The sequence below is a fragment of the Pseudophryne corroboree genome, unplaced genomic scaffold (genome assembly GCF_028390025.1).
Source record: "Pseudophryne corroboree isolate aPseCor3 unplaced genomic scaffold, aPseCor3.hap2 scaffold_2234, whole genome shotgun sequence".
Taxonomy (NCBI): Eukaryota; Metazoa; Chordata; class Amphibia; order Anura; family Myobatrachidae; genus Pseudophryne; species Pseudophryne corroboree.
This window is the reverse complement of record NW_026968884.1, coordinates 26,993-53,546: the sequence shown is the minus strand read 5'-3', so window position 1 is coordinate 53,546 and position 26,554 is coordinate 26,993. Positions and strand designations below refer to the sequence as shown.

Genomic DNA, 26,554 nt, shown 5'->3' with positions numbered 1-26,554 from the left:
GGATTTTGGCAAGGACTTTACCATCTTGTTCTGCATAGCCACAGTCACAAATACCAGTTGCATTCCCAGGAATGTTGAAGATATCTCATTGCCAAGAGTTATACTGTGTGTTCAATAAACTGACTGTTATATTTTACTCCGTTGTTGTGATCACGCCTTTGGGTTCTAACATCATGTATGTCTAGGAACCAAATCTCACCTCCATGGTTCACTTACACGCCAGCCCCTACATCTGAGGGTTCATGGTGTTCTAATCATCCAGTATGTCTAGGAACCTAATCTCACCTCCATGGTTCACTTACATGCCAGCCCCTACATCTGAGGGTTCCCTCAGTCAGCCTCAGCCCTCAGTTGTGACAGCAGCGAGGGGATAATGAGCTAGTATTTTCTTAGACAGAGAGAATTTCTTTCCTGGAGACTCCTAGGATACCTGACGTATGTCAACGAAATGGTCAGAATGGGGCAAAATTAATTTAGTGACCTTCTGACGTTTGAACTTATCAGGTTTCTTAGACGTATGCGGAGGTTCAGATTCATCATCAATCTGAAGAATCAGTTTGATAGCCTCCAAGTGGTCAGGAACATCCTCCTGTGTAATAGATTCCCCATCAGAAGCATCTGCATCAGTGTCTGAGGGGTCAGTGTATACGCCATCTTCATCGGATGAAGTACCCGAAACATGCGTGGATTGTGAGGTAGTAATGGCCCGCTTAGATGACCCTTTGGTCCTAGGAGGGTGAGGGTTAGGTTTATATTTAACCAAAGACTGATTTAATTGCTGTAACTGAATTGACAGAGTATCTGCCCATGGCGTACTAACTGCAGGGACAATATGTGGCTGCAATAGCACAGGAGGTCCCATAGGGGGCTTAAGTCTCGTTACTAGCGTAATCAGTAATTGGAAAAAGCAGACCAAGGTGGGTTTTCGTGTGCCCCCAGTGCTGCAGGCTGACTGGGGGGTATAGAACCCCCAATACCTGAACCCTCAGCTGCAACGTTTTCCTCCGAGCAATCCGTGGCATCAGCTTAAGGACATCCCACCTACCACTAACTTTGTCGTTGGTGCCAACGTGCACCAAGACCACCGGGTTGTTCCCGGCCCCTCCCAACAATCTTTCTACCCGGTCTGCAATGTGCCGTACCCGAGCACCCAGGAGACAACAGACTGTACGACGATCCCGGTCCCGGTAGCAGATTGCCCTATCCTGTGAAACACTATATAGGACCCTGACGCACTTAGCCCCCCTCAGGGTACAGAATATAGTGATAGCAATGTGTGTGAGATACACAGAATTGGAACCACACAGCAGCTATAGGCACACACAGTCACATGTGCAATGCAGGAATTATTACAAACAATAATAAAACTGCACTGGACTAGCAATACTAAGTAAAGCTATGTATGTACGTATACAGATACAGGTTGAGTATCCCATATCCACATATTCCGAAATACAGACTTTTTTGAGTGAGTGTGAGATAGTGAAACCTTTGTTTTCTGATAGATGAATGTACACAAACTTTGTTTAATACACAAAGTGATTAAATATATTGTATTAAATGACCTTCAGGCTGTGTGTATAAGGTGTATATGAAACATACATGCATTCTGTGCTTAGACTTAGCTCCCATCGCAATGATATCTCATTATGGTATGCAATTATTCCAAAATACGGGAAAATCCATATCCAAAATACCTCTGGTCCCAAGCAGTTTGGATAAGGGAGACTCAACCTGTATAACAATGCACAGTAACCACTGGGTGTATATCACAGGATACTTGTATTAAATATCCCTGAATGTATGCACTGTCTAAACGACTTGTAGAATACTTAAGTGTCTGTAAATGGACAGCGCTGATGAGACAGGCGGCTTTACAGAGAAGACATCGCCCAGCAGTCCCAGAATCAGCGCAGCTCTGTGTAATGGCGCCCAAACGCTGACAGGGAGTGAGGGAGACAGAGAGATGCAGCTCCGGGGCGGGAACATTTACTCTTAATGGCGCCTGGGGCTGGGGCTACAGGTCAGAGCATTATCCCCTTGCTGGAATTCACCACCGGTACTGCGGGGCCTATACTAAACGGATTTAGTAAATCCGACCTGTGCCTCTTGCCCTGGTGGATATAGTGGGGTCCCTGCACGGCCACAGTGTCCACACCAGCAGTGCAGACTGTCTCCGGAGACTGCGCTGGATCGTGATTTCGGTGGGTCCAGCCTCGGGGACCCTCTTACCTCCTCCCGATGATGCTGCCACGCGATCCAGGAGTGCAACGGCGGTATGTGTGCCTGATGGGACGGGAGCGCCCCCGCTGTAAGTACCCGGCAACCAGGGCACAGGAGTATACAGCGCCGCTGGGGGAGGTGAGGGAGCCGCAGCACGGAAGGTCAGCATGACATATAGCACCAAGTGCCTGTGCTGCGGACCTTGAAGTCTTCTTTCTTCTTAAAAAGCTCTTTTCAGGCTGCCTAGCGCAGCCCCCCCCCCCGTTAGCTGCCTGCACTGCAGGCACCAACTTACAGACTGCACTCCAATGCCTGGAGGCGGGGTTATAGAGGAGGTGGCGCTATGCATCCTGGGAACAGTCAAAGCTTTAGCCTGTTGGTGCCTCACATCAAGATCCAACTCTACACCCCAATGTTATTCCCTGTGGAATACCAGTGTACCCCGCTGCAGAAAGGGAAGATCTTTAATAGCCTCGCTCATAAAATTTGCAGCATCCTGTATATGTTGGAGCAGAGTAATGACCAGAGAGTATAAACTCAATAACCATATCAGACCACTTGACTACCGCCCTGGAATTCCACCCCTGGAGTGTTGTGCTGCGCCTGCTGCTGTATAAATTGCCTTGAGCATGGTCTCAATGTTATGGTCAGCCGGCTCGTTCAGGTATATAGCCCCTGGATACCGACTGACGGGAGGAGGGGGGGGGGGGGTGTTCCATAACTTCTTGTCCTCAGCTGGGAGGGGAAACGTAGTTAAAAACCTCTGAGTAATTTTACATTTCTTAGTGAAACCACTAGAGGGAGCTGAGAAGCCTTCTTGGTATCTGTCTCTCTCTTTTAGCTACCGATAAAATCTTGCCGTGTGTACACACCATTAGCCCCATGAAGCAGGTGGTCTGTCTGCCAACCAGAGCTACCTGAACATAATAAAATACAAGAAAAATAAAGGAAACTCTCTGGAGCTCCAGAGAAAATAACCTGGTTCCTTGGGCACATTTTTCTACACTGAATCTGGTGGAAGGGGCAAAGAGGGGAGGAGCCAGCACACACATACACACTAAAAGTTTTTAAGTGCCAGGCTAGAGTGCACAGGTTCTCAAACTCGGTCCTCAGGACCCCCACACAGTGCATGTTTTGCAAGTCTCCTCACAGAATCACAAGTGACATACTTAACTCCACCAGTGGACCTTTTAAAAGGTGTCAGTGATTAATTAATACACCTGTGCACCTGCTGGGTTACCTGCAAAACATGCACTGCGTGGGGTCCTGAGGACCAAGATTGAGAACCACTGCTACAGTGGAACCGATCTATACCCCATGGTACTAAAGTAATAGACCCCAGTATCCACTAGGACGCAAGAGAAAAGCTTTTCAGGGCTGCCCAGTGCTGCCCTCCTGTTCGGTGACCTGCTACTGCAGGCACCAACTCGAAACTGAGATGATCCCCCTGTATACTATGACAGCACAGGCCACTCCACCTGTATATAATGACAACACAGGCCGCTCCCCCTGTATATCATAACAAAACAGTCCACTCCCCCTGTATACTGTGACAGCACAGGATGCTACCCCTGTATATTATACTGTATATTATGACACATTGGCCACTCCCCCCTGTATATTATAACACTGGCCACTCCCTCTGTATATTATGACAACACATGCCACTCCACCTGTATATAATGACAACACAGGTCGCTCCCCCTGTATATTATAACAAAACAGTCCGCTCCCCCTGTATATTATAACAAAACAGTCCGCTCCCCCTGTATACTGTGACAGCACAGGATGCTACCCATGTATATTATGACAGCACAGGATGCTACCCATGTATATCATGAAAACACAGTCCACTCCTCCTGTATATTATGACAGCACTGGCCACTCCCCCTGTACATTATAACACTGGCCGCTCCATCTGTATATTATACTACATATCATGAAAACACAGGCCACTCCTCCTGTATATTATGACAGCACAGGCCACTCCCCTTGTATATTATAACACTGGCCGCTCCCTCTGTATATTATGACAACACAGGCCACTCTACCTGTATATTATGACAACACAGGCCACTCTCCCTGTATATTATGACAACACAGGCTGATCCCCCTGTATACTATGACAGCCCAGGATGCTACCCCTGTATATTATGACAACTCAGACCACTCTCCCTGTATATTATGACAACACAGGCCGCTCCCAATTATTATGACAACAGAGGATGTTACCCCTGTATATTATAACAACTCAGACCACTCCTCCTGTATACTATGACAGCACAGGATACTACCCCTGTATATTATGACAACACAGGCCGCTCCCCCTGTATACTATGACAGCACAGGCCCCTCCACCTGTATATTATGACAGCACAGGTCGCTCCCCCTGTATATTATAACAAAACAGTCCGCTCCCCCTGTATATTATAACAAAACAGTCCGCTCCCCCTGTATATTATGACAGCACAGGAAGCTACCCCTGTATATCATGAAAACACAGGCCACTCCTCCTGTATACTATGACAGCACAGGCCACTCCGCCTGTATATTATAACACTTGCCGCTCACTCTGTATATTATACTGTATATCATGAAAACACAGGCCACTCCTCCTGTATATTATGACAGCACAGGCCACTCCCCCTGTATATTATAACAGTGGACACTCCCCCTGCATATTATGACAACACAGGCCACTCTCCCTGTATACAATGACGGCACAGGATGCTACCCCTGTATATTATGACAACACAGGCCGCACCACCTGTATACTATGACAGCAGATGATGCTACCCCTGTATATTATGTTAATACAGACCGCTCCCCCTGTATACTATGACAACACATTATGCTACCCTTGTATATTATGAAAACACAGGCCGCTCCTCCTGTATACTATGACAACACAGGCTGCTACCCCTGTATATTTTAGCAACACAGGTCGCTCCCCCTGTATACTATGACAGCACAGGATGCTACCCCTGTATACAATGACAGCACAGGCCACTCCTTCTGTATAGAATGCCAATACATGCTGCTCTCCCTATATAATAACAGTAACAAGACACCACAGGGCCCTCCCCCTGTATACTATGACAGCACAGGCCGCTCCCCCTATATTCAATGACGGCACAGAATGATACCCCTGTATATTATGACAATACAGGCCGCTCCCCCTGTATACTATGACAGCACAGGATGCTACCCCTGTATATAATGAAAACACAGGCCGCTCCCCCTGTATACCATGACAGCACAGGATGACAACACAGGCCGCTCCTCCTGTATACTATGACAGCACAGGATGCTACCCCTGTATATTATGACAATACAGGCCGCTCCCCCTGTATACGATGACAGCACAGGATGCTACCCCTGTATATTATGACAACGCAGGCCGCTCCCCCTGTATAGTATGACAGCACAGCATGCTATCCCTGTATATTATGACAACACAGGCCACTCCCCCTGTATACTATGACAGAACAGGCCGCTCCCCTGTATACAATGACGGCATAGGATGCTATCCCTGTATATTATGGCAATACAGGCCGCTCCCCCTGTATACTATGACAGCACAGGATGACAACACAGGCCGCTTCTCCTGTATACTATGACAGCACAGGACGCTACCCCTGTATATTATGACAATACAGGCCGCTCCCCCTGTATACGATGACAGCACAGGATGCTACCCCTGTATATTATGACAACACAGGCCGCTCCCGCTGTATACTATGACAGCACAGGATGCTATCCCTGTATATTATGACAACACAGGCCGCTCCCCCTGTATACTATGACAGAACAGGCCGCTCCCCCTGTATACGATGACAGCACAGGATGCTACCCCTGTATATTATGACAACACAGGCCGCTCCCGCTGTATACTATGACAGCACAGGATGCTATCCCTGTATATTATGACAACACAGGCCACTCCCCCTGTATACTATGACAGAACAGGCCGCTCCCCTGTATACAATGACGGCATAGGATGCTATCCCTGTATATTATGGCAATACAGGCCGCTCCCCCTGTATACTATGACAGCACAGGATGACAACACAGGCCGCTTCTCCTGTATACTATGACAGCACAGGACGTTACCCCTGTATATTATGACAATACAGGCCGCTCCCCCTGTATACGATGACAGCACAGGATGCTATCCCTGTATATTATGACAACACAGGCCACTCCCCCTGTATACTATGACAGAACAGGCCGCTCCCCTGTATACAATGACGGCATAGGATGCTATCCCTGTATTTTATGGCAATACAGGCCGCTCCCCCTGTATACTATGACAGCACAGGATGACAACACAGGCCGCTTCTCCTGTATACTATGACAGCACAGGACGTTACCCCTGTATATTATGACAATACAGGCCGCTCCCCCTGTATACGATGACAGCACAGGATGCTACCCCTGTATATTATGACAACACAGGCCGCTCCCGCTGTATACTATGACAGCACAGGATGCCATACCTGTATATTATGACAACACAGGCCGCTCCCGCTGTATACGATGACAGCACAGGATGCTACCCCTGTATATTATGACAACACAGGCCGCTCCCGCTGTATACTATGACAGCACATGATGCTATCCCTGTATATTATGACAACACAGGCCGCTCCCCCTGTATACTAGGACAGCACAGGATGCTAATATAGAAAGCCAATACTTGCCGCTCACCCTATATAATAATAATAAGACACCACAGGACCCTGCCCCTGTATATTATGACAGTACAGGCCGCTACCCCTGTATATTATGACAAAACATGCTGCTCCCCTGAATATTAATACAACACAGGCCGCTCCCCCTGTATAGTACAATGCCAAAGGACACAACACCTGTAATGTTCCGTTTATGGAAATACAGTAACGGCGGAGTCTGCTCCACCCGTATTACGGCAACGGCGGGGTCTGCGCCACCTGTATTACGGTAACGGCGGGGTCTGCGTCACCTGTATTGCGGTAACGGCGGGCTCTGCGCCACCTGTATTACGGTAACGGCAGGGGCTGCGCCACCTTTATTACGGTAACATCAGGGGCTGCGTCACCTGTATTACGGTAACGGCGGTGTCTGTGACGCCTGTATTACGAAAACGGCTGGGTCTGCGCCACCTGTATTAAGGTAACTCCGGGGTCTGCGCCACCTGTATTACGGTAACTACGGGGTCTGCGCCACCTGTATTACGGTAACTACGGGGTCTGCGCCACCTGTATTACGGTAACGCCGGGGTCTGCGCCGAATGTATTATGGTAACGGCGGGGTCGCGCCACTGTATTGCGGTAACGGCGGGGTCTGCGCCACCTGTATTACGGTAACGGCAGGGGCTGCGTCACCTTTATTACGGTAACGGCGGGGTCTGCGACGCCTGTATTACTGTAACGGCGGGGTCTGCGACACCTGTATTATGGTAACGGCGGGGTCTGCGCCTCCTGTATTACTGTAACGGCGGGGTCTGCACCACCTGTATTACGGTAACGGCGGGGTCTGCACCACCTGTATTACGGTAACGGCGGGGTCTGAGCCACCTGTATTACAGTAATAGGACACTAGAGTGTCAGCCACCTGTACAGGGATAATGCAGCACCAGAGGCTGCTCCAGCTGCACTATAACAAGGCACCAGAGGCTGCTCCCCCTGTAGTACAGAACCTGACACCAGAGCTGCTCAGCCTATAGAATAATAATAATAATAATATCATTACCTGCTGCCAGACACAGCAATGGCTGCTCTCTGCTCCTGCTGCCTTGTGGGAATGATAGAAGGAAGGAGCTTAGACCAGGGGAAAATGGCCGCCGCTCCTGACGTCACTACACGGCCAGGAACCTATTGCTGCTGCCTGACTGGTCTACAAGAAAATGGCCACCGGCCTCCTGCACTGAGGACTTTTATAGTTTTAATAATTATTGGGGGCGGAGCTGCGGGCGTGTTGTAGAGGGGAGGGGCCAATAACAAGGAAGCAGCCTTTGCCAATCATGCCCTACTTTCTGCCTGTGCGTTCCACCTTACTTCCGGACTGTGCGTTCCACGTACAGGAAGTGAGTTTTCATCGACTGCTGCAGCCTCCCAGTGTCCTTGGAAATCAGGTAATGGCGTCTTACTATACAGGGGGAGCAGCCTGTGGTGACCTGTTATTATTATTATACAGGGGGAGCAGTCTGTGGTGACTTGTTGTTATTACTATACAGGGGGAGCAGCCTGTGGTGACCTGTTATTATTATTATACAGGGGGAGCAGTCTGTGGTGACTTGTTGTTATTATTATTATACAGGGGGGAGCAGCCTTTGGTGTCCAGTTATTATTACTCTACAGGAGGAGCAGCCTATGGTGTCCTGTTATTATTACTATACAGGGGGAGCAGCCTGTGGTGTATTGTTATTATTACTATACAGGAGGAGCAGCCTATGGTGTCCTGTTATTATTACTATACAGGGGGAGCAGCCTGTGGTGTCCTGTTTTTATTATTATACAGGGGGAGCGGCATGTGGTGTCCTGTTATTATTATACAGGGGGAGCGACTTGTAGTGTCCTATTATATTTTTTCAGGGGGAGCAGCCTATTGTGTGATTTTATTATTAATATAAAGGGAGAGCAGAATGGGGTGTGTTGTTATTAGTGTTATACAGGGGGAGCAGGTTTTTGTGTATGGTTATTATTATACAGGGACAGCAGCTTGTGGTGTCCTGGTATTATTATTATACATTAGGAGTGGTGGTGATTTCCTACAATACAGGAGGAATGGTCTGTGGTGTCCTGCTTTTAAATACATTTGTTATTATTGTTATACTGGTGTGCAGCCTTTAGTGTCATTATTATTACTACAGGTTGAGTATCCCATATCCAAATATTCCGAAATACTGACTTTTTTGAGTGAGAGTGAGATAGTGAAACCTTTGTTTTTTTGATGGCTCAGTGTACACAAACTTTGTTCAATGCACAAAGTTATAAAACAATATTGGCTAAAATGTTCTGGCTGTGTGTATAAGGTGTATATGTAACATAAATGCATTCTGTGCTTAGACTTGGGTCCCATCACCATGATATCTCATTATAGTATGCAATTATTCCAAAATACGGAATAATCCGATATCCAAAATACCTCTGGTCCCAAGCATATTGGATAAGGGATACTGTGGGGATTGAAAATATTGCTCAAAATCTAGGATGTATTAAAGCAGAGACCATAATATCCCTGGCATGTGTATCAGATGATAATTGGAGCAGTATGAAGCAAATGTATATCAGACTCCTGGGAGTGTCACAGTGACATAACATATCTATAATAATAATACAGGAACATGACTGGGGAGGTGAGGGGGATCTGGGAGTATCACAGTGACGTCACTTATATCTATAGTAATAATACAGGGACATGACTGGGGAGGTGAGGGGGATCTGGGAGTATCACAGTGACGTCACTTATATCTATAGTAATAATACAGGGACATGACTGGGGAGGTGATGGGATCTGGGAGTGTCACTATGACATCACTTATATCTATAGTTATAATACAGAGATATCACTGGGGAGGTGAGGGGATCTGTGAGCATCACAGTGACATCACTTATATCTCTAGTAATAATACAGGGACGTGACTGGGGAAGAGAGGGGATCTGGGAGTATTTGCAGCGAAATTGATGTCTCCCCATTTCGCAGGGTTACACAGTAGTGAAGAAGATCTCTGGTGAGTGTGAGACACCCAGCAGCCATCCTCGTGTGTCAGGCGGACTAAGCAGGACCCACAGCCCCATCACAGTGCCTCCACCTCACTCACTAATACATGAGAGACACAGTGACCAGAAGATCCTGGAACTCACCAACAAGATCATTCAGCTGCTGACTGGAGAGGTGACTGCTGGGAATGGAACATTATACAGTAACACCAGGGGATGTGACTGGGTGATGACTGGAGAGGTGACTGCTGGGAATGGAACATTATACAGTAACACTGGGGGATGTGACTGGGTGATGACTGGAGAGGTGACTGCTGGGAATGGGACATTATACAGTAGCAACAGGTGATGTGTCTGGGTGATGACTGGAGAGGTGACTGCTGGGAATGGGGCATTATACAGTAACACCAGGGGATGTGACTGGGTGATGACTGGAGAGGTGACTGCTGGGAATGGAACATTATACAGTAACACCAGGGGATGTGTCTGGGTGATGACTGGAGAGGTGACTGCTGGGAATGAGACATTATACAGTAACACCAGGGGACGTGTCTGGGTGATGACTGGAGAGGTGACTGCTGGGAATGGAACATTATACAGTAACACTGGGGGATGTGACTGGGTGATGACTGGAGAGGTGACTGCTGGGAATGGGACATTATACAGTAGCAACAGGTGATGTGTCTGGGTGATGACTGGAGAGGTGACTGCTGGGAATGGGGCATTATACAGTAACACCAGGGGATGTGACTGGGTGATGACTGGAGAGGTGACTGCCGGGAGTGGAACATTATACAGTAACACCAGGGGATGTGACTGGGTGATGACTGGAGAGGTGACTGCTGGGAATGGAACATTATACAGTAACACCAGGGGATGTGTCTGGGTGATGACTGGAGAGGTGACTGCTGGGAATGGGACATTATACAGGAACACCAGGGGACGTGTCTGGGTGATGACTGGAGAGGTGACTGCTGAGAATGGGACATTATACAGTAACACTGGGGGATGTGTCTGGGTGATGACTGGAGAGGTGACTGCTGGGAATGGGACATTATACAGTAACACCGGGGACATGTCTGGGTGATGACTGGAGAGGTGACTGCTGGGAATGGGGCATTATACAGTAACACCAGGGGATGTGTCTGGGTGATGACTGGAGAGGTGGCTGCTGGGAATGGGGCATTATACAGTAACACCAGGGGATGTGTCTGGGTGATGACTGGAGAAGTGACTGCTGGGAATGGGGCATTATACAGTAACACCAGGGGATGTGTCTGGGTGATGACTGGAGAGGTGACTGCTGGGAATGGGGCATTATACAGTAACACTGGGGGATGTGTCAGGTTGATGACTGGAGAGGTGACTACTGGAAATGGGACATTATACAGTAACACCAGGGAATGTGTCTGGGTGATGACTGGAGAGGTGACTGCTGGGAATGGGGCATTATACAGTAACACCAGGGAATGTGCCTGGGTGATGACTGGAGAGGTGACTGCTGGGAATGGGACATTATACAGTAACACCAGGGGACGTGACTGGGTGATGACTGGAGAGGTGACTGCTGGGAATGGGACATTATACAGTAACACCGGGGGACGTGTCTGGGTGATGACTGGAGAGGTGACTGCTGGGAATTGGGCATTATACAGTAACACCGGGGATGTGTCTGGGTGATGACTGGAGAGGTGACTGCTGGGAATGGGGCATTATACAGTAACACCAGGGGATGTGTCTGGGTGATGACTGGAGAGGTGACTGCTGGGAATGGGGCATTATACAGTAACACCAGGGGATGTGTCTGGGTGATGACTGGAGAGGTGACTGCTGGGAATGGGACACTATACAGTAACACCAGGGGTCGTGTCTGGGTGATGACTGTATCACTGTGTGTGTCAGGTTCCTATGAGGTGTCAGGATGTCACTGTCTATGTCTCCATGCAGGAGGAGGAGTATATAGAGGAACACAGGGGTCTGTACAAGGACGTGATGATGGAGAATCACCGGCCCCTCACATCACTGGGTAAGAGGAGACTGTCATGTATTGTACAGGGGAGAGCAGGTATGGGGCCCCCTATATACACACATCATCTGATAATCACATATATACACTGTACTCAGTCACTGTGTGTCTCCTACAGATGGGCCCAGTAACAGAGATACCCCAGAGAGATGTCCCTGTCCTCTGTATTCCCAGGATTGTACAGAGGAGAATCACAGGATCCCACAGGAGGATCAGGTAGGTGGGCTATGGGTTCTCCCCAATAAACCTAAGTGACTGTCACTATATGATCTGTAGAGGAGCTGTGTGTGTATTATACACTGATATTATACTGTTTCACCTCCGTTTAATCACTATGTAAATGCCATTGGATTTTCTGCAGCGGGATACACTGGGCTCCACAAGGATTAACATCGGGTGTAGAGTAGGATCTTGATCCGAGGCACCAACAGGCTCAAAGCTTTTGACTGTTCCCAAGATGCTCAGTGCCGCCTCCTCTATAGCCCCGCCTCCTCTATAGCCCCGCCTCCTCTATAGCCCCGCCTCCGTGCACAGGAGCTCAGTCAGTAAGTTGGTGTCTTGCAGTAAGCAGGCACATAACAGGGGTGCTGCATTAGGCAGCCTATTGATGGGTTTATTGTAAAGGAAAAGACTGAAGATTCTTCTGACAGAGTAACAGGGCTGCAGCCGGCAACATCTCACAGACGTCCCTGACTGCAGCTCCATCACTTCCAGCGGCGCTGTATACTCCCGTGCCCTGGTTGCCGGGTCACTGCAGCGGAGGCTCCGGTTCTTTCACAACATCAGTCACACACTCGCCGCCGTCCTCCCGGATCGTGGGGCCGCAGGTACGGGGGAGGTAAGGGGTCTCTCTGGCCGCACTTTACCGCGATCCAGTGATCTAGTAAAGGGTATTTCACTCAGCGGGCTATTCCTATATTGCTGTACCTGAGGGACTAAGTGTATCAGATTTCTTTCTGTATAATATAGGATTGTATCACAAGATATAGTTGCTGTGTATTTTTCCTTGTGATTTATAGTCACCATATTGATTTATATCTCTTGAACTCCCGGTTTGTGCTGTCATAGTCACATCACCAAGTGTTCTTGCTGGGTATATTCCTGCTACACCTTGTGACTGTTGATTTAAAAGGAAGGAAGGACCAGACAGGAGGCATACTTACACCTTGACAAAGACCCCAGTTAGGGGAAGAAACGCGTTGGTGGTGGAGGAGGCGACCCGATCTTTGCCACACAGGAGAACTGCCGAAAGCTCTGACGATCCTTGAGGAGGGATACCGTGGGATTATTTGTTCTGAGCGTGATTTGAACTGTCTACACCACAGTTCAGATTATACTGGTAATTATCCGCTGTTAACTATTGACGGGAAAGCCACCTCCCTAAAAAGGAACTATATTATGCCATGCACTGCACTTTTATGTTCATCATAGAACCAGTTTACTTGTTGTCTGTCTATTTGTGTATATTAAAACGATGTTACACTATATACTTTCCATTTTTTTCTTTTTGCATACCTTGTATATCCTAAACGGAAAGGGTTAATGCGAATGAGCCACCTAATACCCTGATTTATACCCTAATGGGGGCTGTGCATAGGCCAACCATTGCAGCAACTTGGGCTGCTGAAGCTGTTGAGGCGTGGGCTCAGGAGCTTGAGGCGGAACTGCCTTCCATGCTCCACAATGTCTCTCGTATATTACCACGGCTTCTCTATACCTTAAGGAGGTGGCCTCCGATGCCAGGGTGCTCGAGACCAAGGCTGCTACTACGTCTGTCTTGGCAAGACTTATCCTTTGGTTGAGATTCTGGTCGGTGGATGTGGATTCCAAGAAAACCCTGGAGGTGCTTCCTTTCAAGGGAGACATTCTCTTCGGAGAAGACCTCAATAAGATTGTGGCTGATCTGGCTACTGCTAAAACTGCTTGCCTACCTAGTACGACTCCTTCCGCACAGAAGGCTAAAAGTACTTTCCCTCTGCCCTTTCGTCCTCCAGGAAAAGCAAAAGGTCAGGTGTACCCAAAGCAAGCTCGTGCTTCCAGACCTGCCAAGCCCAGACCGAAGAGTGCCTGGGCCGCCCATCAGCCTGCTTCCATAACTGAAAAGCCTGCCACATGATGGGGCGGGCCTCCCACTGGGGGATCCCAAGGTGGGGGGCCGACTTCTAGCTTTTGCCCAGGAATGGTTGCAGACCACTTCGGATAACTGGGAAAGGGAAGTCGTCACTCGAGGTTACGCCATACCCTTCAAGAATCTTCCCCCTCATTGATTTTGTTTGACAGATGCGCCTCTGGATCCGGCAAAAGCAAACACTTTGTATTCGGTGGTGCGCTCCCTCCTGTCCACCGGAGTGGTGATACAGGTGCCTCTAGCTCAAAGGGGCAACGGGTACTATTCAACGCTGTTCCTAGTCCCGAAACCGGACGGGTCCTCACGGCCCATTCTCAATCTGAAGTCCTTAAACAAGCATGTGCGGGTCTCCAAGTTTCGTATGGAAACTCTGCACTCTATTGGGGTTCACTACGGTATGCCGGCGGCCGGGATCCCGGCGGCGGTATACTGTGCGCCGGGATCCCGACAGCCGGCATACTGAAGACAACCCCTCTATTGTTCTGGCCTTGGAGCCTGGGGACTTTATGGTCTCCCTGGACATACAGGATGCCTTCCTGCATATTCCTATTGCGGTATCTCATCAGCAGTACCTGAGGTTTGCGGTGGGCAACCTACATTACCAATTTCGGGTGTTACCCTTTGGTTTGACAACGGCTCCCCAAGTTTTCACCAAAGTTATGGCGGTCATGACAGCTTCACTCTGCCGTCAAGGGGTCAAGATCCTGCCGTATTTGGATGAATTTTTGATCCTGGCGAATTCCCCAGATCTTCTCCTGTGTCATCTCGATCTGACGGTCCAGTGCATGAAAGCCCACAGGTGGCTGATCAACTGGAAGAAATCCTCCCTGGTTCCTGCTCGGAGTATGGTACACCTGGGAGCGTTATTGGACACTCACAACCAGCGGTTGTTCCTGTCTCAGAAGAAAGTCCTGAAACTTCAAGACAGGATTCAATGCTTCCTATCACGTCCGCAAGTGTTGATTCATTCGGCAGTGCAAGTGCTAGGTCTCATGGTGTCGGCTTTCGACATGGTGGAGTATGCTCAATTCCATACTCGCCCTCTGCAGAATTTGATTCTGTCAAAGTGGGACGGCCTGCCTCACTGGATCAGGTTTCACATGATCTCCTTGTCTCCGGGGGTCCGCCTGTCACTGAGCTGGTGGCTCCAGGACCAATGGTTGTGCAGGGGCCGTTCCTTCTGGATATCCAACTAGGTCCTGCTAACGACGGATGCCAGTCTAAGAGGTTGGGGAGCAGTGTTGGAACAGCACTCTCTTCAGGGTCAGTGGACCAAGGAGGAGTCTCTACTCCCGATAAATATTCTGGAACTGCGGGCAGTGTTCAATGCATTGACAATGGCCCAGCATCTCATACAGAACAGACCTGTTGAAGTACAATCGGACGCCACCACGGTGGCGTACAGCAATCAGGGCTGCACTCGAAGCCGCATGCCATTGAGGGAAGTATCACAGATTCTTCAGTGTGTGGAACGTCATCTGCCAGCCATATCGGCAGTGTTCATTCTGGGGGTCCTAAACTGGGAAGCAAACTTTCTCATTCGTCAGGACGTACATGCCAGAGAGTGAAGCCTCCATCAAGAAGTGTTTCAACTCCTCGTGGACAAGTGGGGCCTTCCAGATGTGGACCTGATGGCATTTCAACACAATCACAAGGTTCTGGTCTTCAGAGCAAGGACAAGGAATGCTCAAGCTGCGCTCGTGGACGTTCTTTCAATACCATGGAACTTTCAGCTACCGTATGTGTTCCCTCCGGTGTCACTCGTGCCCAGAGCAATACAGAAGTTCAAGTAAGAAGGCGGAAACCTGCTTCTGGTTGCTCTAGCGTGGCCCAGATGGCACTGGTTCTCCGATCTACTGGGTCTCTCGTGGGATCGTCCCCTTCTACTTCCACAACGACTGGACCTCCTCGTTCAGGATCCTTGTGTTTACCAGGATTTGGCCTGTCTGTCTTCGACAGCGTGGCTCTTGAAGCTTTCGTCCTGAGGGCCAAGGGTTTTTCTGAGGTGGTCGTTCAAACTGTGTTGAAGGCCCGTAAGCCGGCTTCTGCTCGGAACTACCATAGGGTCTGGAATGCTTACTTCACTTGGTGTGCGTCTCATAATCATGACGTTTTCAAATTTAGTGCGGCCAAACTATTGGCCTTTCTACAACAGGTCCTGGACTTAGGCCTGCGTCTAGCCTCTCTCAAGGTTCAAATCTCTGCCATCCCTCAAGGTTCACATCTCTGCTTTGTTGGTTTGGTTTCAGAGAAAGATAGCTACCCTACCAGATGTCCATACATTCTCTCAGGGTGTGCTGCGGATTCAGCCTCCATATGTGCCACCTGTGGCCCCTTGGTTTTGGAGGCCTTGCAGGAGTCTCCGTTGAGCCTCTTGCCTCTGCTGACCTTAAGTGGCTGTCCCTTAAGGTCCTCTTCTTGCTGGCGATTGTTTCAGATAGAAGGGTATCGGACTTGGGTGCCTTATCCTGTAAGTCTCCCTATTTCATTTTTCACTGTGACCGGCCGGGTTATTTGCCTATGGTGGTGTCTTCCTTCCACCTTAACCAGGAGATTGTGGTTCCGGCTTTTAATTCTCCTGAGTTGTCTTCCAAAGAGCGGTCTTTGGATGTGGTACGGGGTCTCCGTATCTATGTGAAGAGAACTGCCTCTTTTAGGAAATCTGATTCTCTTTTTGTGTTGTTTGGTTTTCACAAACGTGGCTGGCCTGTTTCCAAGCAGACTTTGGCCAGGTGGATTAGAATGGTGATTGTAAATGCTTATGTACAGGCTGGTCGTCCGGTTCCTGCTACTATTAAAGCCCATTCTACTCGGTCGGTTGGACCTTCTTGGGCGGCCCACCATGGTGCGACCCTTGAACAGTTTTGCAAGGCGGCAACGTGGTTCTCTGGGAACACGTTTATAAGGTTCTATGCTTTCGATTCTACCGCCTCCCAGGATGCTTCCTTTGGACACCGGGCTCTTGTGCCCACTACAGTGCTTCCCTCACATAAGGAACTGCTTTAGGACATCCCCGATGTTAATCCTTGTGGAGCCCAGTGTATCCCGCAGCAGAAAACAAGATTCATGGTAAGAACTTACCGTTGTTAAATTTGTTTCTGCGAGATACACTGGGCTCCGCAAGGCGCCCACCCTGACACACTTAGCTTCTTTGGGTTGGTATTGGCATAGCCGCTGTCACCCTTTCCTGTGGTGAGTGTGCGGTGTACTTGGCTACGAGCGATTGTCGTCTCTGATACCTGCTACTGCATTGAGCTGATTAACAAAACTGAGCTCCTGTGCACGGAGGCGGGGCATATAGAGGAGGCGGCGCAGTGCATCTTGGGAACAGTCAAAAGCTTTAAGCCTGTTGGTGCCCCGGATCAAGATCCTACTCTACACCCGATGTTATCCTTGTGGAGCCCAGTGTACCGCGCAGAAAGAGATTTAACAACGGTAAGTTCTTACCATAAATCTCGTTATTTCTCTGACGTCCTAGTGGATGCTGGGAACTCCGAAAGGACCATGGGGAATAGCGGCTCCGCAGGAGACTGGGCACAACTAAAGAAAGCTTTAGGTCACCTGGTGTGCACTGGCTCCTCCCACTATGACCCTCCTCCAAGCCTCAGTTAGATTTCTGTGCCCGGCCGAGCTGTGCGCCATTGCTCCTCATACACACTTCACACTCCGGTCACTGAGGGTGCAGGGCGCTGGGGGGGGGGGCGCCCTGAGCAGCAATAAAAACACCTTGGCTGGCAAATATATCACAATATATAGCCCCAGAGGCTATATATGTGATAAATACCCCTGCCAGAATCCATAAAAAAGCGGGAGAAAAGTCTGCAAAAAAGGGGCGGAGCTATCTCCCTCAGCACACTGGCGCCATTTTTCCCTCACAGCTCCGCTGGAGGGAAGCTCCCTGGCTCTCCCCTGAGAGATATTGCGCCAGGTCAAGGGACCCTCAGGCGATAGCTGTGGACGCTCTAGTGACACCGTGGGTGTACCAGTCAAGTTATGTGTTCCCTCCTCTGCCTCTCATACTAAAGGTACTGAGAATAATAAGAAAACGAGGAGTAAGAACAATACTCGTGGTTCCGGATTGGCCAAGACGAGCGTGGTACACGGAACTTCAAGAGATGATCTCAGAGGACCCATGGCCTCTGCCGCTCAGACAGGACCTGCTGCTGCAGGGTCCCTGTCTGTTCCTAGACTTACCGCGGCTGCGTTTGACGGCATGGCGGTTGACCGCCGGATCCTAAAGGAAAAGGGCATTCCGGAGGAAGTCATTCCTACACTGATTAAAGCCAGGAAAGATGTAACTGCAAAACATTATCACCGCATATGGCGGAAATATGTTGCTTGGTGTGAGGCCAGAAAGGCCCCAACAGAGGAATTTCAACTGGGTCGATTTCTGCACTTCCTACAGGCAGGAGTGACTATGGGCCTGAAATTAGGCTCCATTAAGGTACAGATCTCGGCTCTGTCGATTTTCTTCCAGAAGGAACTAGCTTCACTACCTGAAGTTCAGACATTTGTAAAAGGAGTGCTGCATATTCAGCCCCCGTTTGTGCCTCCAGTGGCACCTTGGGATCTCAACGTGGTGTTGAGTTTCCTAAAATCACATTGGTTTGAGCCACTAAAAACCGTGGATCTAAAATATCTCACGTGGAAAGTGGTCATGTTATTGGCCTTGGCTTCGGCCAGGCGTGTATCAGAATTGGCGGCTTTGTCATGTAAAAGCCCTTATCTGATTTTCCATATGGATAGGGCGGAATTGAGGACTCGTCCCCAGTTTCTCCCTAAGGTGGTATCAGCCTTTCACTTGAACCAACCTATTGTAGTGCCTGCGGCTACTAGAGACTTGGAGGATACCACGTTACTGGACGTAGTCAGGGCCTTGAAAAGTTATGTTTCCAGGACTACTGGAGTCAGGAAAACTGACTCGCTATTTATCCTGTATGCACCCAACAAGATGGGTGCTCCTGCTTCTAAGCAGACTATTGCTCGCTGGATTTGTAGCACAATTCAGCTGGCGCATACTGCGGCTGGACTGCCGCATCCTAAATCAGTAAAAGCCCATTCCACAAGGAAGGTGGGTTCATCTTGGGCGGCTGCCCGAGGGGTTTCGGCTTTACAACTTTGCCGAGCTGCTACTTGGTCAGGGGCAAACACGTTTGCAAAATTCTACAAATCTCTCATTCGGTGCTGCAGAGTCATCCGCACTCTCCCACCCATTTGGGAGCTTTGGTATAATCCCCATGGTCCTTTCGGAGTTCCCAGCATCCACTAGGACGTCAGCGAAAATAAGATTTTACTCACCGGTAAATCTATTTCTTGTAGTCCGTAGTGGATGCTGGGCGCCCATCCCAAGTGCGGATTGTCTGCAATGCTTGTACATAGTTATTGTTAACTAAAGGGTTATTGTTGAGCCATCTGTTGAGAGGCTCAGTTGTGTTTCATACTGTTAAACTGGGTATAGTATCACGAGTTATACGGTGTGATTGGTGTGACTGGTATGAGTCTTACCCGGGATTCAAAATCCTTCCTTATTATGTCAGCTCTTCTGGGCACAGTATCCTAACTGAGGCTTGTAGGAGGGTCATAGTGGGAGGAGCCAGTGCACACCAGGTGACCTAAAGCTTTCTTTAGTTGTGCCCAGTCTCCTGCGGAGCCGCTATTCCCCATGGTCCTTTCGGAGTTCCCAGCATCCACTACGGACTACGAGAAATAGATTTACCGGTGAGTAAAATCTTATTTTTTTTGGGTTATTTAGGTAGAACGTCTGTCTGATATTAAGGCAGAAGATATAGATGAAGAAGAAGAGATGTATGTGACGGATATAAAGGCAGAAGATATAGAGGAAGAAGAAGAGACGTATGTGACTGAAATAAAGGCAGAAGATATAGATGAAGAAGAAGAGATGTATGTGACGGATATAAAGGCAGAAGATATAGAGGAAGAAGAAGAGACGTATGTGACTGAAATAAAGGCAGAAGATATAGAGGGAGAAGAAGAGATGTATGTGACTGATATAAAGGCAGAAGATATAGAGGAAGAAGAAGAGACGTATGTGACTGAAATAAAGGCAGAAGATATAGAGGGAGAAGAAGAGACGTATGTGACTGATATAAAGGCAGAAGATATAGCGGGAGAAGAAGACATGTATGTGTCTGATATAAAGGCAGAAGATATAGAGGGAGAAGAAGAGACGTATGTGACTGATATAAAGGCAGAAGATATAGCGGGAGAAGAAGACACGTATGTGTCTGATATAAAGGCAGAAGATATAGATGGAGAAGAAGAGACGTATGTGACTGATATGAAGGCAGAAGATATAGCGGGAGAAGAAGAGACGTATGTGACTGATATGAAGGGAGAAGAAGAGACGTATGTGAGGGGTGATCAGCAGTGTAAGGAGGAGGAGATGCCTACAGATATCAGCACAGGTGAGTAATAAACACTTATTACAGAAGTCACATATTCTCATTGCTCAGTCACTACAGCAATCTCTTATCCTACACCCTCCTCCGCCATCAGCCCTGTTCTCAGTTGGGTGTTTCTAACACAAGGCTATCCATGACAAATATCACATGTAGAGAGTTATTACACACAACACTATAATGTTATTAAAAGTAACAAGCAGAAGTTTATTATTAGTGATTATATATAATGTGTATATATGTATGTATATAATTAGTATTATTTTTTGTGGAGTGTCTAATTTATATGCATTTTGTTAGATGATGCAGGTATGAAATATTTCCTGCTATACAGTAGACCTGAGCTCACCAAATACAATTCGTATAAGATTCAGAAATAAAATGAAATTTGAATCTAGGACTTCAAGTAAAACAGATTAAAAGCTTATCACAAGTACATATCTGTATAATCATAAGACAAGCGTTTTGCACTTGTTGTCACCCTTGCATGGGCAGGCTTGCTCTTATCCACTCCAATTCACTCTAAATACAAATTGTGTATTCCCAACGCGTTTCATCAATAGTGACTTCTTCAGGGGTGTTTTCTGTTAAAGGCTTTATCCTCAAATATCAATTGTGTAGACTTGAAATAATTGTGTAAACTTCAGACTGTAATTGTGGACTTGTTCATGATGAACACATTCCTAATTACTTGTGAATAGTTTCTGCTCTATGCAGGTTTGAGGTTAGGACTTTAGGGAATGTAATGGTCAGATCCAATATTGCTCAATCTAAGGTCTCCAGTAGCCTTACTATATATATAAATGTGTCTTACACTCACTATATTAACTAACAATAATAAACAGTGGAGTTTTAATTCATGTATTGCTCAGTGCATTTAAGTCTTCAGCTCCCGACAAGGAACCCCACTATACTGCAGGCCCTACTCTATTGCTCAAAACAATTACCATAAAAACAGCTATCACATTAGTGTTAAACTTAAGGTATGCTCTCAGCGGTGTAACAGTGGCTGAAAGGCTTGGATTGTTTTTCAGAGCACCAGTCTGATGTACCACATCTCACGTGGCCCTCCAATTCACCAGATCTGGGACTGTGGGACTGTTTGGCTGGGTCCGGCATTGTACTGTTGGTGCAGTTCCTGATGTGTTTGTAACGATTGGTGGTTGCTAGGGGTCCTAAATGCCTGTGGTCCCGATTTGTCATGATCTACTTTCACGACCACTGTTCCGCCGCTGAGATTCTTGGTGTCCATTCTTCTTCCACTGTAGATGGATACTACTCACTGTCTACAAGGGATCACCAACAAACAAATGCCGGTCTCTGCCAAAACCAATGGCTCCCTTATGTGTTGTTGAACTTTATTTTTATATATTTATATATCTATATCTATAAAATATTTTTTTTTTGGGGGGGGGGGTTAAGCGGCACTCCTCAAGAAGACCTGAAGTAAATATTAAAGAATCAATAGCCGGTGCCCTCCAAACCAGGCTGCATGAGTTGGTGCAACGTAATATAGAATCCATACAAGGCAGCACTCAGAATAAATAGACCGGGCAGGTTTAGTGTACCAACGTTTCAATGCTCTGTTTGTGGCATTTTCATCAGAGTGCAGAACAAAAAGAGACATACAACCACTCACCTAATATACCCTGTGGAACCATCCATGTCGCCGTCCGTCGCACGCTCCAGTGCATCAAAGTGACGTCATCTGACACACGCTACTTCTGGAGACACGGAGAGAACCTCATCTACATGACCTAACAACACCGATCAAATTCTATCCTCTTAGATATATATATCTTTTCTCCGCCAGGGTCCACAGGTTATCCACAGGATAACATTGGGATATGAAGACGTGACAGCGGATTTGTACCAAACGGTCAAAGCTTTCGGCCTCCCAGCATGCAACGTGCCTGTCCATATATCCCCACCTCCTGGCTCAGGCAAATCAGTTTTTTGTTTGGTGTGGCAGGAGCCGGACCATGGTCAGGGGGTTGCTGTTTTTTAGTAACCATGAGCTTTCTTATTTTTTTTTTAGTATTACTGTTTTGTTTTTTTGTGATCTTTCTAAAAAGCGTCTTAGATGCACCTCAGAGTCGCTCCAACAACTCCCCGCCGGGTCGCGACAACGCTTACCCACGTGTACAGTGTAGTTTCGGCGGACGTCTGTGTAGAATGTACTAGCAAGCAGCGAGGAAGGCACAGGTTCTGGTGAACCTTCATGGGCTACTTTGCAGACATTATCTAATGTAGCTCAGCAGTTTATACCAGCTCCTATACCAGTGATAGGTTTCCCTATTAACCCTTACATGCAACATTCATTCTGAAGTTTATACACCTAGGGAATTGTCAGCCTCTCAAAAAAGCAGGCTGAAACGCTAGTGGTAAGTAAATCACATAGACATGATACATCTTCACAGTCTACACATGTTTTAGATGAGGATTCGTTGGAGGATGAGGACTCATTGCACTTCAGAAGGTCTCAGCTCAGTGGACATATCATCTGAGCTAATTAGTGCTATGTAAGCCATTCTATCCTTAGAAGAGGCAGCAGAGTAGGCAACTGTGTTTAAACATCCCAAAACAGCTGATGGAAATTATGGGTTACGCCCAGTAGGAAGTTAGAATTCCAAGAAATGGAATTTTAATTATCCTTGTCCAGCTGGGGACTGTTAAAAAAAAAAAAAAAGGGAGGTGGCTCCCAAAGTAGATTCGCAGGTCTTAGATTGGAACAAAACTCTACATTACTTTTGTTTTCAACATTAATAAATTATGTCACGGGGTGTGTGGCCTGACTGGAAAGGCAGCTCCTGCTTATATTGGTCCTTTCTGCCTTTTACAGCTGTCCTATGGGCTCTTTCTGGCCCCTCTGATTGTTTTGACACTCTGGTGTGTAGGCTGCGGACCCGGGGAGCCATTCATTTGGCTTTTGCAAGTTGCGGCCTACAACCAGATTCGAAGCTGCGGACTGAAGTTGTGCAGTGATCCCACCACGGACCGGACCTCAGCGAGGTAGCGCTGCTACTCACCGAGGATTGTGCGCCCTGTCCACTCTTGTGCCTAGCCATGCTGTTGGAGTCGTGTGGAGTGGCTGACTGGGGAACAGCGGTGGCATCGGCTGGAGACACGGAGCGGAGCTGCTATCCCGGCATCTGATGCAGCGCATACTACGGGGATTGGTGGCCCCAGCAGGGATGCATTGGGTTAGTCAGCTCACCAGCCCGCAGCCTGCCTTCTACTGTCAGGCCGTTGGAACCCGTAGTCGTGGCAGTGGGGAATACACGGAGCGCTTGCCTATCATCACTCCAGCGTGTCCCAGCATCTCCTCCTCTCCTCCTAATTTATGGTGCTACGGGGGAATCTGGCAGAGCTGTGAATTATAGAGGACATACATGTGGGGTTCCTATGCAGCCAGATACGCTACCCTGTGCCACTGCATCCTAGTACCCTCTCCTCTCCTGCCTTATTACTGACCTGGTTCACCCGCCATAGCCGAACAGTTTCTTCTGATCTAGGCTTCCCTGCCAGAAGTGGCCATCTTGAAAACTGGCTATATAGCCACATGCCCTCCTGAAACCAGCCGCTTCTCTGGGAGCTACAGACACTGACAGCCCATGATCAGTGCCCTTCACTACAGCCTCAGTGATTTCCGGCAGGGACTTCTGTCGCTGCGGCCCTACCTGGGCAGTAAGTGGTCGCCTGGACTGCTTTTATTATTATTATTGCCTGGCCTCCACTCCTGCTCTGTCGACTCCCTCTGATGGCTCCTGTGCGACAATGCCCCCAATTCTGACACACATCTGGCAGAAGCCAAGGCCAATAACGTGACCGCCTTTCAAGTAAGAAACTTTACGTCCACCTCCTGTAAAAGTTCGAACCAATCCGATTGCAGGAACTGCAGCACCACATTAAGATCCCAAGGTGTCATAGGAGGCACAAAGGGTGGTTGGATGTGCAGAACTTTCAAGAAAGTCTAAACCTCAGGGATAGCAGCCAATTGTTGCTGGAAGAAAATAGACAAGGCCGAAATCTGGACATTGATTGAGCCCAAGCATAGGCCAACATCCACACCTGCTTGCAGAAAGAGGAGAAAATGTCCAGTTGAAACTCCACCGTAGGAAACTTCTTGGATTTACACCAGGACACATACTTTTTTCAAATCCGATGGTAATGCTTAGACATTACCCCTTCCTAGCTTGGATCAGAGTAGGAATAACCTTATTTGGATGGCCCTTCCGGGCTAAGATCTGGCGTTCAACCTCCATGCCGTCAAACGTAGCCTTGGTACGTCTTGATAGGCAAACGGCCCCTGCAGTAGAAGGTCTTCGTGAAGAGGAAGAGGCCTCGGATCATCTAGCAGTAATGCCAGAAGATCCGCGTACCAAGGCCGCCTTGGCCAGTCCAGAGCGATGAGGATCGCTGGAACTCTTGATCTTTTTATTAGTTTGAGAATCCTTGGGATGAGTGGAAGTGGAGGGAACACATACACTGACTGGAACACCCTTGGAGTCACTGCCTGTGGGTCTCGTGACCTGGAACAGTACCTCTGAAGCTTCCTGTTGAGGCGAGAGGCAATCATGTCTATCTGAGGTACATCCCATCGGCGTGTTACCTCTGTGAATACCTCCAGGTGGAGGCCCCATTCTTCTGGATGGAGATCGTGTCTGCTGAGGAAGTCCGCTTCCCAGTTGTCCACTCCCTGAATGAAGATCGCTGACAGCGCCAGCGCATGTCTTTCTGTCCAGAGGAGGATTCTTGTTACCTCTGACATTGCAGCCCTGCTCTTCGTTCCACCCTGCTTGTTTATGTAGGGCACCGTTGTGACGTTGTCCGACTAAACCTGAATGGCTCGATCTTGCAGAAGATGAGCCACTTGTAGAAGGCCATTGTATATGGCCCTTAGTTCCAGAATGTTTATTGGAAAGACCGATTCCTGGCTTGACCACTTTCCTTGGAAGGTTTCCCCCTGGGTGACTACTCCCCAACCTTTGAGGCTTGCATCCGTGGTTAGAAGAATCCAATTCTGAATCCCGAACCTGCGGCCCTCGAGCAGGTGAGAAATTTGCAGCCACCAGAGTAGTGAAATTCTGGCTTTCGGCGACAGGCATATCCGCCGGTGCATGTGAATATGCGATCCTGACCACTTGTCTAGGAGATCCAGCTGGAAGAACGGTGCATGGGATCTACTGTATTGTAGAGCCTTGTAGGAGGCTACCATCTTCCCCAGAAGGCGAATGCACTGATGAACCGATACCCGGGGGGGGGCTGGGGTTTCAAGACATCCCGGACCATTGATTGGATCACCAATGCTTTTTCCTCCGGTAGAGACACCCTCTGCATTTCTGTGTTGAGTATCATCCCCAGGAAGGGCAGTCTCCTTGTTGGTTCCAAATGTGACTTTGGAAGGTTCAGAATCCACCCATGATCCCAGAGTACTTGAGTTGAGAGCGCAATACTCTGCAACAGCTTCTCCTTGGAAGATGCCTCTATCAGCAGATCATCCAGATATGGAATTATGTTCACTCCCTGTTTGCGTAGGAGGAGCATCATCTCCGCCATGACCTTGGTGAACACCCTCGGTTCTGTGGAGAGGCCAAATGGCAACGTCTGGAACTGATAGTGACAGTCCTGTAGTGCAAACCGTAGATAAGCCTGGTGAGGTGGCCAGATCGGAATGTGATAGTACGCATCCTTGATATCCAGGGATACTAGGATTTCCCCCTCCTCCAGACCTGAGATCACCGCTCTCAGAGACTCCATCTTGAATTGGAAAACCCTCAAGTTAGCGGTTCAACGACTTCAGGTTCAATATAGGCCTTACCGAACCGTCCGGTTTTGGTACCACAAACAGGTTTGAGTAATAACCCTTAGTTTTTGGGTGAGGTGGAACTGGAACAATGACATTTGTTTGTGCCAGTTTTTGAATGGCTTCCTGTAGGATAGCACTTTCTGTCAGTGAAGTTGGTAAGCCTGATTTGAAGAATCTGTGAGGTGGGAGTTCCTGAAACTCCAGTATGTACCCCTGGCTAACAATATCTGTCACCCAGGGGTCTAG

General features: G+C 48.3%; 1 protein-coding gene across 1 annotated transcript in view; it reads left to right on the top strand.

Moving 5' to 3' along the window:
- Positions 1-517: 517 nt before the first annotated feature.
- Positions 518-26,554, top strand: part of LOC135008985 (zinc finger protein 345-like) — a 38,442-nt gene continuing 12,405 nt past the window's right edge. The window contains exons 1-5 of the mRNA XM_063952240.1: positions 518-574; positions 9,910-10,101; positions 11,874-11,952; positions 12,071-12,172; positions 19,837-20,505. Of these exons, the coding sequence (XP_063808310.1) occupies positions 518-574; positions 9,910-10,101; positions 11,874-11,952; positions 12,071-12,172; positions 19,837-20,505 (1,099 nt within the window). The remainder of the gene's footprint in view (positions 575-9,909; positions 10,102-11,873; positions 11,953-12,070; positions 12,173-19,836; positions 20,506-26,554) is intronic.